Source organism: Nematolebias whitei, chromosome 6 (assembly GCF_014905685.2).
Source record: "Nematolebias whitei isolate Nwh7 chromosome 6, NemWhi1, whole genome shotgun sequence".
Taxonomy (NCBI): Eukaryota; Metazoa; Chordata; class Actinopteri; order Cyprinodontiformes; family Rivulidae; genus Nematolebias; species Nematolebias whitei.
The window spans coordinates 8,039,871-8,053,598 of NC_056503.1; the positions used below are offsets into that span (position 1 = coordinate 8,039,871).

At 42.0% G+C, this 13,728-nt stretch overlaps 1 protein-coding gene across 1 annotated transcript in view; it reads right to left on the minus strand.

Moving 5' to 3' along the window:
• Positions 1–6,540: 6,540 nt before the first annotated feature.
• The window catches only part of LOC119410489 (calsyntenin-2), a 662,902-nt gene continuing 655,714 nt past the window's right edge, over positions 6,541–13,728 (minus strand). The window contains exons 16-17 of the mRNA XM_037677368.1: positions 9,335–9,519; positions 6,541–7,029 (exon numbers count right to left, since the gene is read on the minus strand). Coding sequence (XP_037533296.1) covers positions 6,817–7,029; positions 9,335–9,519 — 398 coding nt within the window. The 3' untranslated portion in view covers positions 6,541–6,816. The remainder of the gene's footprint in view (positions 7,030–9,334; positions 9,520–13,728) is intronic.

Sequence of the window (13,728 nt, forward strand, 5' to 3'; positions counted from 1 at the left end):
ACAGATGTTATAAATTTACATATAGGCTGGTGAAAACATTGAATTTTTAAGGGAAAGTCGTAGCATAGTCCTGAGCCCCCCCTCTCAGCCATTGTCCAGATAAGAGGTGACATTCATCTTCAGCTTAGTTGAGGTTCTGTCACATGTCCACGGCCTTGGAAGGGAGGGGTGAGGAAACAGTCAAAGCATCTTTGTTGTTTTCAAAACATTCCAGGAGGAGTTCAGATAAGTCCAGCATCAAGGCCACAATTTGGGTCAGGCAGAACTCGTGAATTGCTGTTTCTGCCTTTTTTAAAGTCTCGCTGGTACTTATTCCTCTGATGAAAACTCCAAAACAGCCAAATTGATCCTTTACGCCAAAAGTCGAGCTCACAGCTTCTCCAAGATTATTTCCACCATCCATGAGAGCTGCCAGTGAGTTCACAGTCCTGATAACAGCTGCTCCAGCTCCCTGTTGCAGCTCTCCAAATTCAGTTTGAGCACTGTCGAGCTTCGACACATCCACACAAATTTGTAGACAATCCAAGATTTCACCAACCCAAACAGTAGAATCTAGTTGTCATCATGAATCCAATTTGTTTCCGTCGAGGTAAGAGGATCCTCCTTACCCTGACTCCTGTCGGGAGAAGTTGATTGATTTTGTTGAGAGACCAGCTGATCCTTCCAATTAAGAGGAATGCAGTAAAAAAATAGGCTTTTTAAGGGTTCACAGGACAAATGAATGCAAGCAGGGAAGCGGGGGAGGTATGCAGCGCTAGGAAATACGTCTGTCTTCACCTGAGTACAGAGGGAAAAAATATATACTTATACTTCTACCTTCAGGCACATCACCCTTTCTGACACTCATTTCACCTCTACTACATTATTTGCCAACTCCTCCTTCAGGACCACCCCTATCTATTTCTCTTTCTAGCTACACCATGGTAAAACAGCTAAAACCCTGCTCCAATGCTGCAAGACTTGCTGCCCTACTTGGTCTCTTGGATACATAAAACATCTACCTTCCTTCTCTGCATCATGTCCACCAGCTCTCTACTTTTGCCTGTCACTGTCCCCACATTTAGAGTTCAATATTCTATTTACAGTCCTACATTCTTGACTTTCCTCTTCTCCCTCTGTCTCCTGACATGCTTCTCTCCTTGTAGTCTTCGACTAACACTAGCACAATTTCTGCCAGCACCCTGTTTGGCAACAGTACAAGTGGCGTTTGTTATTAACTCGGGCCTTGACTGATAGGGTATGGTGTTGATTAGATTAACTCACATTTTAGTTTAGGCAAAAGTGTTTTACGTCACAAGCCCTTTCTGACACAACCCTCAACATTGAGCCAGGCTTGAGACTGGCACAAAAGATACACTGGTTTGTGCTCTCTTGATTTCACTAAAAAACTAAAATCTAAAACTACCTTCTTTTAGAGAATAAGCATGTTAGTTTCACTAAATAAGAAACTAATTTGTTTATTCAATCTCTAAACTACAACACACACCTATGCATACACCTTTCTTTTTCTGTACTTACTAGGACATTGCATTGACTTATACATTTCTGTAGCCTAACCCTGACCTGTGTGAGAGACAGACTACACCCTCGACAGGTCTTCAGTCTGTACCAAGAATATGGAGACAAATAATTCAACCATTTACACTCTCATCCACACCTGAGAACAATCTAGTTACCAATTAACCTAACATGCATGGTTTTGGTCTCTTGGAAAAACCATGTACCAACAGAAAACCTCTGTGTGCACGGAGACAGAACATGCAAACTCCACCCACACAGGTCCTTAATTGTGATACGATCCAGCAATCCTCTTGCTAAGAGGCGACACCTCTGATCACTGTGCTTGTGTGTCATCCCTAAGCATAACCTTATTTCATATTTAAGCCCTAAACTGTCTGCGCCTGGTTCTGCTGGAGGTGTCTTCCTGTTAGGGAATTTTTCCTTACCACTGTTGCCATTGTGCTTGCTCAGGATGGGACACTGAGATGAAGTCAAGATTCAACTTGTCTGCTGGCTTCCTTAGATAGAGAACTTTACTAATTGGCTTTTTTAATGTATGTGAATGTTTTTGTACAGTGCCCTGAGACAACTTCTGTTGTGACTTGACGCTAAATAAATAAACCGAGTTGAACTGAATTGAACATAACTCCAAAATGACGTTCCACCCTATGTGGACTAGACTTTGGTTTAAAAAAACTATAGTCCTGATAAAGTAGGTGATTATAACAGAAACGTTCCTAAAAAGATAAAATCAGCTACGCACACCTTCACATAAATTTGACACCAACTGCTTGATTCCAAAACAAGTTTTTATTGGCCAATTTACAGAAAGTGCTGTAGTGACCATTCCAAAGAAAAACAGACCAAAGAGTCCAGAGAACCAAAAGAAAAAATGTACACGTTATACAAGGTTTGAATGTTAAGTTTACCGTCCTCTTCTAAAACAAAAGTCAGGACAACATTAGAGCTTGAGCCAATGCAAAATCCACCAAGGGTTTCAAGTGGGGAAGGAGAGGGGGTGCGAGGAGAGAGGTGACATCACAAGACCAGGTGTCACGGCAGATGAGGAAACCTCTTAAACATATGAGATCTTTACATGAACATACAATAGAACCACAGAACACACACAGGATTCTTCCAGCTGGGAAAAAAGGGTTCACTGGGTCAAAACGAGGACACTTCAGCAGTTGGGACAAACTTTGATTCATCTGTGTTGCACTATACAAACAGAACAGTTCTGATTTCTGGGAACAAAACTGCATTCATGGATTATCAGCTATCAACATTAGACACAGACTAGATTCAGCATGGCCATAGTAATGCCCTCTAACTTTAATGTGGAAAAAAGAAACTTCATTTTAGTTTTCATGATTATGTGAAATGTGACACTGCCAATCAGATCCATTCTCTGTCCTCATATTGCAGTTTGGCGGACTTGTGTGCAGCATTTTTTATTGGAATTTATGACTTTAGTAATAATGCTCCTTAGTTTAATATGTTCCACAGGTGCTTTGCTTCATCCAGTGTTTAAAGTTCTGAAATTATTTTTTTTGTTTGTTAAGTTTTAGAGTTTTAGTCACATAAATAACATGTTAGGTGTTTTTCACGAGACAGTTTAAACTACTGTTCATTGAATATAGACAAATGCTGATGTTATAAATTTTAGTGATATCTAAATAAAGTTAAATAGAAAGCCCAGCGTCTGTTTAAAGGGTTAAATCCACTTTAAGGTTTTTAACCATTGGGGAGCAGAACACGTAATAAAGTACACATGTTTACAAACTCATTTATTCTATTACTATTGTTCAATAAAATAATAGTTCATCAATGCAGCTAAAATAGAAATGCATCCTATTTGATACATTTGTTTTCTTTTAAACCCAGTCATCATGACATTTATTAGGTTCTTTAAAGTTTTCAATTGAAAGGACCCTTTTAATGTAAGGTGGAGACAAATTAAAACAATCAATCAAACGTTTGGTTGACCTTCTAAAGCTACTAGAGGGACAAATTGAAAATTCTCATTTATGTTAAGCTGAAAGTCTTACGTTTTCAGGATCCAAAAGGAGGTTCTGTTGGTGCATGGTGGCTTGATCACTATAGCTTCTTAAAATGACTCTACCAGAATGATTCTGTAGTTGAAACTATTGAATATGTACTGAGTTGTTTTGTTTTTTAAACAAGGCCCAGGCCTCCCTGGCTAAAGAGCTCTATGGGATTTGCCTGGTTAAATAAAAGTTAATAAATAAATATTAATTTAAAAAAATTATTTTCAGATTTATCATGTCCTGAATGGCTGAGAATTTACACCTTTAGTCAAACTGCTGGTTAAAGGTTCAAAGTTTATTTTAGCTTTCTGTAAAAAGCTCAACTTGTTCACCGATTTTGTTCTTCACGACATTCCAGACAGAAAAAGTGAACTGAAACAACATTCATGTTGTCAAAGTTCTGCTTAGTGCTGGGAGCTTTTAAATAAATAGATTCTCATTTATGGAATGTAAATTTCCAAAGTCATTTTAAATCTCCCTATGTGTTGCTTTATGCATTATCAATGTTGGCTTTTTCCATGTCAAATTTTATAACGATTCTTCAGGCACATTTTTCATTTTATCACAGGGTAAACATTTTCCCATTTGACCAGAGCTTTTTTATTTATTATTTTCATAATTTCTCAGGATTATGTTTTGCCAGAAAGCCCCACTTTGTTGCACTTGCTTTTTAGTCCAGCCCTGTGGTGTCCCGCTAAAGATGAAGAATCTCAGCTCCCCCAAAAAGAAAAAGAGCCTCACACCAAATGTGAAACCTAAAGCCCTCTTCACACTGGATGATCCCACTATGATGCATCAAACCAAAATAGGGATGGGTTTACAGGGTCTTGGTGAGGTCTTCAGTTGCATATATAAACTCAATGGGCTCTCCATTACATGTGATAAGTCATGATAGGTATATGATGCTTCTGAGCATGAGTAAAACATCTGCAGTGAGGTCATAATGTTTTATCATTGTGGTGGCAGAATATTATTGTTCTAGGTGGAGCATGGGAATGATGAATCCCCATAGACTGATGTTTGCAGATGACATTGTGATCTGTGGTGAGAACAGGGAACAGGTGGAAGAAAAATGAAAGTCACTTGTAGTAAAACAGAGTACATGTGTGTAAATGAGATGGAGGCTGGTGGAACAGTGAGGCTACATGGAGCAGAGGTCACAAAGGTGCAGGACTTAAAGTATTTGGGGTCCACTGTCCAAGAAAATGGAGAGTGTGGTAAAGAGGTGAAAAAGAGTGTCCAGGCATGATGGAGTGGATGGAGAAAAGTTTCAGGAGTGATTTGTAACAAAAAAGTGTCAGCAAAGGTCAAAGGAAAAGTTTACAAGTCAGTGGTGAAACCAGCTATGTTGTATGGTCTGGAGACAGAGACACTGACAAAAAGACAGGAGAAAGAACTGAAGTGGCAGAAATAAGATGTTGAGGTTCTCCTTAGGAGTGACAAGGATGGATAAGATTAGGAATGAGATCATCAGAGGTACAGCACAGGTTGAAGGACTAAACTTAGAGGTCAAACTGAGATGGTTCAGACATGTCCAGAGGAGGGACAGTGGTTTGGACATGTCCATAGGAGGGACAGTGGTTTGGACATGTCCAGAGGAGGGACAGTGGTTTGGACATGTCCAGAGGAGGGACAGTGGTTTGGGCATGTCCAGAGGAGGGACAGTGGTTTGGACATGTCCATAGGAGGGACAGTGGTTTGGACATGTCCAGAGGAGGGACAGTGGTTTGGGCATGTACAGAGGCATAGTGTGGTATCCAGAATGTGAAGTAGGACTGGCCATGCTGATCTCATGCTTAGGTTATGAGTGTAGATATGGAAATAACTTAGCTCAGATGTGATACTAATGGAGGAATTGCAGTGTGATCTATGTATCTGCATCTTCATGTTAATCAAGTAAGTTGAGCCAAGGCAGACACAAGAGAGCACCAATGGTCACAAAAATCTGAAAAGGAAACCTATTTTTGTACGTAATGAGTGTGGCAGCATCATGCTAAAGGGAACTTTCCAAATTTGTTGCAATCAACATCATTCTAATGGGTCACGTAGGTTGTAGGGTCCAGTGTGAAGGGCTCCTTAAGAATTTCAGCAAGAAGACTGGAGTTTATATTTTTTAAATTTAACTTGAAGGTTTTATCTAAGTTAGTTTAAACATAAAAAAAAAAATGTATTCACTAAAACACCTTGAAGCTTAATTACTAACCTGGTACATTTTCATTAATGGAGTTCTCTACATTATATATTTTTTACTTGCAGTGTTTCTTTTACACAAACTTCTTGCCTGTCACCTGAGGCAGCGACACATCCACATGAACAAACGATAGTCTACACGAGCAGCAATGATCTGATCATGGCGCTAACACAACGACCAGGACTTAAGAGACGGGTTCTGAAAAGGTTCCTGCAGGCTGAGAGTTCAAGGTGTGTATGTTAACAAGAACAGGTGATGTGTGCTATGACAGGAGGGTAGATGTTTCACGTAAGGGTGTGTGTGGAGGGGGGTTGACAAAGGGGAGGAGTCAGGAGGCTTGTTTGTCACCCACTATACCCAGTATTTACAAGAAAGGGGCGTATAAAAATGTACAAGGAGATGTCTCTCCTCAAAACCCAGAACTCGAGCCCTGCTGCTAGTTCGACGTGACATCTGCAACAGCACACTGATGAGTTTTATTTTTTTATCTTCTTTTGAGCGCCATTGAAAATAAGCTTTTTCTGTAAAATCACCTGGCTTTGCCACATTGGCTAAAGACTGATAAATAATAAATATACAAACCAAAAAAATAGTTTGTTTCTTTTTACTTTTGCAACTTTTTTTCTTAAATAAATGATTTTATTATTCATCAAAATGGGGACATCAGAACTCTCAGAATTAAATTTTACACATTGGCCGAGATGAGTGGGGCTGAGTAAAATATGGATTTCCTACAACTTGATTTGACCAGACTGCAGCTGCAGTCACGAGAAACAAATATAGCACAGTTTTCAAGATGAGCTAAATTTGGTGAACTTTGGTGAGGCAAATTTTAATTCACATTTTCTTTTATCTTCCGTAACAAAACAAATGTTTTTTATACAACGCTAAATTATTTTTGTCTGTTTGCAATCTTCCAGTGAGGGGGGGATAATATGTTTGCTTTTGGAGCATAAAGTCTGTTTTTCTGTTTTTAGCCTTCTGATGTAAGCTTTCAGTATTGATGTGTTGGCGAAAGTGTGTGTGTGTGTGTGTATGTGTGTGAGAGAGAGAGAGTAAGACAGTGTGAAAGTGTGTTTAGTAACATCTTGTGTTTTTCCAGCTTTGACCCTTTTTGCTTGAGTGTTGCATGCTTGGTAGTTGTACGTCCACTTCCTCTTCACTGTCATCTGACTCAGTGCTGGTAAACTCTTCATCCTCTTCCTCCTCCTCGTCTTCCTCCTCCTCATCTTCTTCTTCTTCATCTTCCTCGCTGGCCTCCTCCTCTGCTGCCTGGGGCTCCTCCAGGTTCTGTCATGGAAAATATTTGCAGAAATTTGAAACAAGTTTGGGAGCAGATTTACTTAAAAAAGGACAAATTAATCAGGCAGCAACGTAGTAACTATCCTGGGCCTGTATGTGGTGCTGGCATGAAAATACACCAAAAACAGGAAACAAGGTGGGGCGCATAAATGGAAATTTTGCACACTGGTTTTGAAAAGTAAACACCACACAAGGACAAGTAGAGGTAGGGTTGTTGCGTTGTTTTTTTTTAAATGATTGCATTTTGACTGTCTACTCCATAAATCCCATTTTGGCGTTCTTAAAATGCCCTTTTTTGAATGGATACAATGTTGAAATGATGAAACATGTTAGCATTTTTACAAAACTGTTCCCACGAGGCCAAAGCCTGAATCAAAAACAAATTAAAATTAGAATCAAAATCAGCTTTATTGTCACTGCACCGAAGCACAACAAAATTACATTTTCAATACAGCCAGTCAGAGAGAAAGATTAACAAACAAACAATGGGGAGACGGAGGTGACTGAGGTCGCCGGCCTCAGGAGGCACAGCCTTATTTTCAGAAAAGGCAAAAGAAACACGAGAAGGGAGGTGTTAAAAAAATCAAATCGTGTACTGTGTCCTAGACCAGACACTGTGTGAAAGTTGCAAAAAAAATTACCTCAGCACATGAAACAGAAACAAACTGATGACATCATAATAAATTTATAAATGGAGAGGTAGACAAGAGCAGTGAGTTGTTCGTGGACTGCCAGGAAGTTCCATAGTCCTGATAAGAGATGGAGATAGTGTCTATCAGCCAGCTCAACTCTGACACAGGTCTACAGATGTTCTCGGGAGGGGGAGCATGTAGTGGATTGGGGGGGGGGGGGGGGGGGCTGAGCTTCTCGTTCACATAAACAACCAGGAGAAGTTTGAGATAGTTGGCCAATTCAAGGCTGAGTGGGTAAGCCAAATTCAGATAAAAGCAGTTACTTTGGGTCAGGCAGCCTCTGCTTGAATTTCCATGTCTGCCTTCATGGCTCTGCTGGTACGTCTTACTGGTGATTCCAAACATCCAAATTTTGTGGTCACACTGCTGGACACAGCTTGTAGCCTTCTTCAAGGTCGATTCCTTCCCGTCAACGAGTCCCAGGAGATGCAAGTGGCCTGCGATTCTCAGAAATCGCATTCAGCTTACGGCTCAGATCACGCAGCTTCTGAGTCTGAGAGCTTACCGCTCAGTACATTCCTTCATGCCAGGCAGCCTTATCAAGGCCAGGATGGCTGCTGACATTTTCCACATTTGTCGATGAGCCAGGTGACCGCCACCTCCAAAAAGCAGAAATCCTGTTCATCATAAATCCAGTTATGTACGCATCTTCAACATCCTCCACTGACAGTACTACCAGACACAATCTTCCACTGCCCCCAGGAATCCATTGTGTATTCAGCTGTAAGTGCCTCAGCCAGGCAAGAGGGCTCTCCTTTACCCTGTCTTCTTGTCAAGAAAATTGTATCAATTGCGTTGAGAGACCAGCTGACCAGATCAATATTTTACAATTTGGAAGATATGAAGTGAGATGCTCCGGTAGGAATCACATAACAGAGAGCAAAGCAGGAGGGAGGCAGAGTGGGAGGGAAAAGCGTCTGACCTCGTCGAGAGCAAGCAGGAAAAAAAAAAGTATTAGCACAATGTTTACTTTAATTTACTTTCATGGGGGTGGCTGGTGCCCATGTCCAGCAATCACTGTGCGAGGGGCGGGACCCTGGACAGGTCGCAAGTCCATCACAGGGACACATAGAGACAAACAACCATTCACTCTCTCACTCACACCTAAGGACAATTTAGAGCTACCAATCAGTCTAACATGCATGTTTTTGGTCTGTGGGAGGAAACCTAAGTACCCGGAGAAAACCCACGCATGCACGGAGAGAACATGCAAACTCCACCCAGAAGGGCCCCCGGACCGGGATTTGAACCAGGGACCTGCTCGCTGAGAGGCAGCAGCTATACCAGTTGCGCCACCGTGCTGCCCCTTATTTTTGATCAATAAAATCAAAATTTGTTTTCCAGTTTAGAAATTAACATATTTTTGTGACCTAATCCATTTTACCAAGAACACACTATATGAATATACTGTATAAACAAATATGAGAAATTCCTTAGTTTTCTTTAAGCTGACAACAACTTTAAAGGTAAAATGTTCTTCTTGTACCTTACTCTAACTAGTACCCCAGCTATTTTTTCCCACCTGTTCCCTCAACAGTGTCAATTTTAACTTCAGCTCCTATACAACAGTTTCCTGCGAGATCAATAAAGTTCTGTTTTACCTCCATTGGGTTGACTGTGATTGTCAGAGCAGAGTCGTCCCAATTCATGTCGGTCTCTTTATTTTTCTCTGCCAGCCTCATCTCCTGCTGGTGAGTCACATGGATGTGGTAGATGCCTAGAACCACCACAACCACCAGGGCGGCGATACACATTACGATTACCACAGTGGCGGCACTTGGCACACCTGAGAATAGCAGAGGAAGATAGATAAAGGAAATTAATTAAAAAAACAATGCAGTAATGCCAACATTGATGTACAATTCTTGTCTTAATTTATGATAGTTATTTTGTTGTATCATCAGGGATAGCTGAAGTTTATTGCTACACTTTTATTGATAGGTGAGACTTTAAATGAGACTTTAAAAACTTATTAATTTATTAGAACAAAAAGTCAGGGTTAGCTGTATTTAGGTTGTTTTCACACCTGATAGTCTGGTAGACTCGGTTTGGTTGGGGACCAGTATTCATGACATTTTTTTCACATTTGAGCTGGTGCGTTTGCATTCACACTGCACTGTGCAGTCGAGCCAACCTGTTGAACCAACCTATTCCCCCGCTCGCCTGTGGGGGCGCTGCACCAAGAACTACTGAAAGAAACAACACAAAAACCTCTGAAGACACTTCTTCTTTTGGAAATAAAAACAAAAACGGAGTGGCATCAAGTTTTAGTAGTTTTAGGAGTTATATTTTGTCATTTTTCAAAAATAGACTCAGCATGAGCAGAAGATGAGGCAGAAGACCATGGAGAATATTGATTTTCACACAAGGCAGCTGACGGCTCCATATAAGGTAAGAGAAATGCGTGTTTGTTTGCCCTGCGCTGTACTCCACTTCTTGCTTGTGGAGCGGGGCCAGTCTGATTACATTCACACTGTACTCGAACCGCGCTGGAGTTCTCTTCTATCGGACCGAGACCTAGGTTTTAACCCGGGCCAGAGTTCGCCTTTTTGTTCCGTGACAGAGTTTGATGGCGGCGCGTTCACACCTTCCCAAACGAACTGGACTTTCTAGGAAAACGAGCTAGAGTTCGATTAAAGCGGACTAAACAGAGCTGGTGTGAATGCACCCTTAAACACAATAAGACCAACCCAGTCCCCCTTCACACTGGCTTTTCTATGATATGCACAATCAGCCAGAACATTTGTTTTCTTGGCATGGTCTTGAAGTTTTCTGCTGTGTATTAGGAACAGAGGGGGTTCATGTAAAAGGTGCACAAAACTTTGGTAGTGAGAAAGATAGTGGTTTATCATTGTGATGGAAACATATTGAAGCCTTGGGTGGATTTATGATGGCAACCTATCCCTGGCTTGGGGCCTGCAAACATTAGTGTGGCTTCTAACACGGTTGAGAAGACAACAACAATGAAGGTCTAAAATAGGTCAGGTGCAGAAAGAAACATTAAAGTGTTTATTGTAGTACAGGATTAATTTTATTGTCCTATGTGTAGAAAGGGGGAGGAATTGAAAAGTTTGATAGCCACATGGAGGAAGGACTTCTTGTGGCATTCTGTGGAGCACCTCGGTGGTCTCCGTCTATGACTGAAGGTGCTTCAGTAAAAGACCAGTGTGTCATGCAGGGTGTGTGACGTGTTATTCAGGATCTGGAGCAGTTTCCTCAGCATTTTCTGCTCAGACACCTCTGTCAGAGACTGCAGTTCTTGATCTTGTGTTTTGGTTCAGTTTTTTAAAGCATATTCTTGTAAGGATGGTATCCCTCTGTCTGTCTCCCTGTGTCTGTGTCTCTCATTAATGACCTTAATCAGTTTCACCCGCGTGTCCTTCAGGTGTTGGTAGGTTGTCTCGTCTAGTCTGTGTATATAAGCCCTGGTCTGTGTCTCAGTCTTTGTCGGTCGATCATCTGGTATCCCTCTGTGTTCCCCATGATTTCCATGTCCTGATTTTGTAAGTTTATGCTGTCACGACAGCTTGTTTATTTATCGTTATTATTAAATATTTCTTATTTTACACCCTGCCTTTGACTCATGCCTGCAACAATGGGTTCTTTCCTGTTCTGTCCGCCTGAAACTCCTGACAGTATAGACCGACCAAACCAGAACCCTGCAGGCAGAGTTTCCCCGGCTTCACTCACCTGTCTGCTCGAGCCCATGCAGATGGGGGAGACCGTGATCCGGTGCGGTGGGTTTTGGATCGAACCCGCTCAGGCACAAGGATGTTACAGACTGGAGATAGAGATCCTGCCTTCACCCCTTCTGGTCCTCGAAGAAAAAGAAGGTCACAGATCCGGGTGGACTGCCTGACGTGCAAGCTCAGTTCTTCCTCATCTCCAGCCCTATTTGGTTACTTGGGATGGATGTCGAGGGAGGACGCAGAGCCGGAGAACGAGCTTTGTTTCGTTCCTGCCCCTCATCCTCATTGCTGCCGCTGGAGAGGCAGAAAACAGACCTGTAAGCAGTCCATGTTGCTTGTTCTGGCACAATCAGCAGGTCCAACTTGGCCCGATGAAGCCGAATATCCTGGAAGTGGTTCCAGCGCTTCAGTGGAGACGGGTCCTGTTGCCTCACCTCCCAGGGTTCTGGTGAGGGCAGAATCAGACTCCTCACCATCACTCAGAGTCGCCTGCCTGACCTGTTTCTGCCTGTTGGATGGCCTCCCGGCCGCCCGTCTGACCTGCTCTGACCTGCTCTGACCTGCTCTGACCTGCTGGATGCTTCCGGCCACCCGCCTGACCTGCTCCAGCCCGTTGGACAGTCTCCCGGCCACCCGCCTGACCTGTTTACGCTTGTTGGACGGCCTCCCGGCCACCTCCCTGACCTGTTTTTGCCTGTTGGAAGGCCTCTTGGCCATCCACCTGAACTGTAACCAGCTTAGGGACAGTCTCCTGATCATGCAGACATTCTTTATGTTTTCTAGTTTTGTTAGTTTAGGTCCCAGGCTCTTGTCCTGCCAGTTTACCCTCGTGTGTTCCTTATGCCCTCTATCCTTGTGGTACCTCCTTCCTCCCACCCAAGTCTTTTGGGGTGGACCTTTTTGGGATGCCAGGGGGCGTTCTTGGGGGGAGGGTACTGTAAGGATGGTATCCCTGTGTCTGTACTTCCTAGTGTCTCTCATTAATTACCCTGATCAGTTTCACCCGTGTGTCCTCCATGTGTTTGTAATTTGTCTCATCTAGTCTGTGTATATAAGCCCTAGTCTATGTCTCAGTCTTTGTCAGTCCATCATCTGGTATCCCTCCATGTTCCCCGTGATTTTGATGTCCTGGTTTTGTAAGTTTATGTTGCCATGTCAGCTTGTTTATTTATCATTATTATTAAAGTATTTCTTATTTTACACTTTGCCTTCGACTCATGCCTGCAACAATGGGTTCTTTCCTGTTCTGCCTGCCTGAAATTCCTGACAATTCTTCTTTTGTAATAACATTTTTACATGTTGTTGGTTTAAAAAGAGATTTTTTAAAGCTTTTAATAAAAATCTGTGCATCAACTACACAGTTGAGTTCAGTCAATCATCACTTTTCCGAGAATTGAGAGGTCGTGCTGAGTTTAAGTAATCTATTCTTTTTTTTAAAAGTCCTTTTTTTTTAATATAAAAACCACAAAGTATTTTTCTCTTAGTCATGGTATAATGATCAGTAATATGAAAAGAGTCACTTATAATCTGAAAGCCATTGTCTAACTCTGTAGTTTTCCTCTCCTCGTTTATGTTATTTAAGATTCTATTACTTTACATCATGGTTTAATATGCTGGTGAAGATTCTCAGTCATCCAGGACATGAAAATGATCCAACAAAGTTCAATCAGGTCATCTGGATGGTTTCTTTTCTTTTTTTTGTTGAGACATTAATAATCTTCATCCAGAGGACTTCATCAGTCCAATGAGTCAGCGCAAACTGAGTCCCACAAGATTTGACACTGGAAATCCCATGGCACAGCCGTGCTTCTGTCTGTAAAAACTGTCATTGAACTTGAAATAAGTGTTGGAGAGGCAAAGATCCAACAGGGTGCAGATCTGGTCTGAGGTGAAGTTGGTCCTGTTGATTAAGTCCTTGTCTTGTAGAAGTCATTTTCTGATGGTTTCTACTGCTTCAGAAATGGGTATGCAAGTGAAAAGAGACCGGGGGGGAGGAAGCAATTTGTGGGGGAGTGGTGGCACAGAGGTTAGAAGATGGGCTTGTGATCGGAAAGTTGCAGGTTCACCTCCCGGTACCATCAACATCAAAATGTGGGTGGAAAAGGTGAAACACCCACACCTCCCTCCACCCTCATTCGCCCCACTCTGGGCCCCTGAGTAAGGCCCCTAACCCCCACCATCTGCTCCCAAAACAGGTCTCTCTTGAAAATGAGTTCTCGTGGCTCAATGCGACTACCTGGATAAATAAAGGGTAAATGAAAAAAAATAAAATAAAATTATGCTAAGAGGAAAAACCGTCTCTTAAC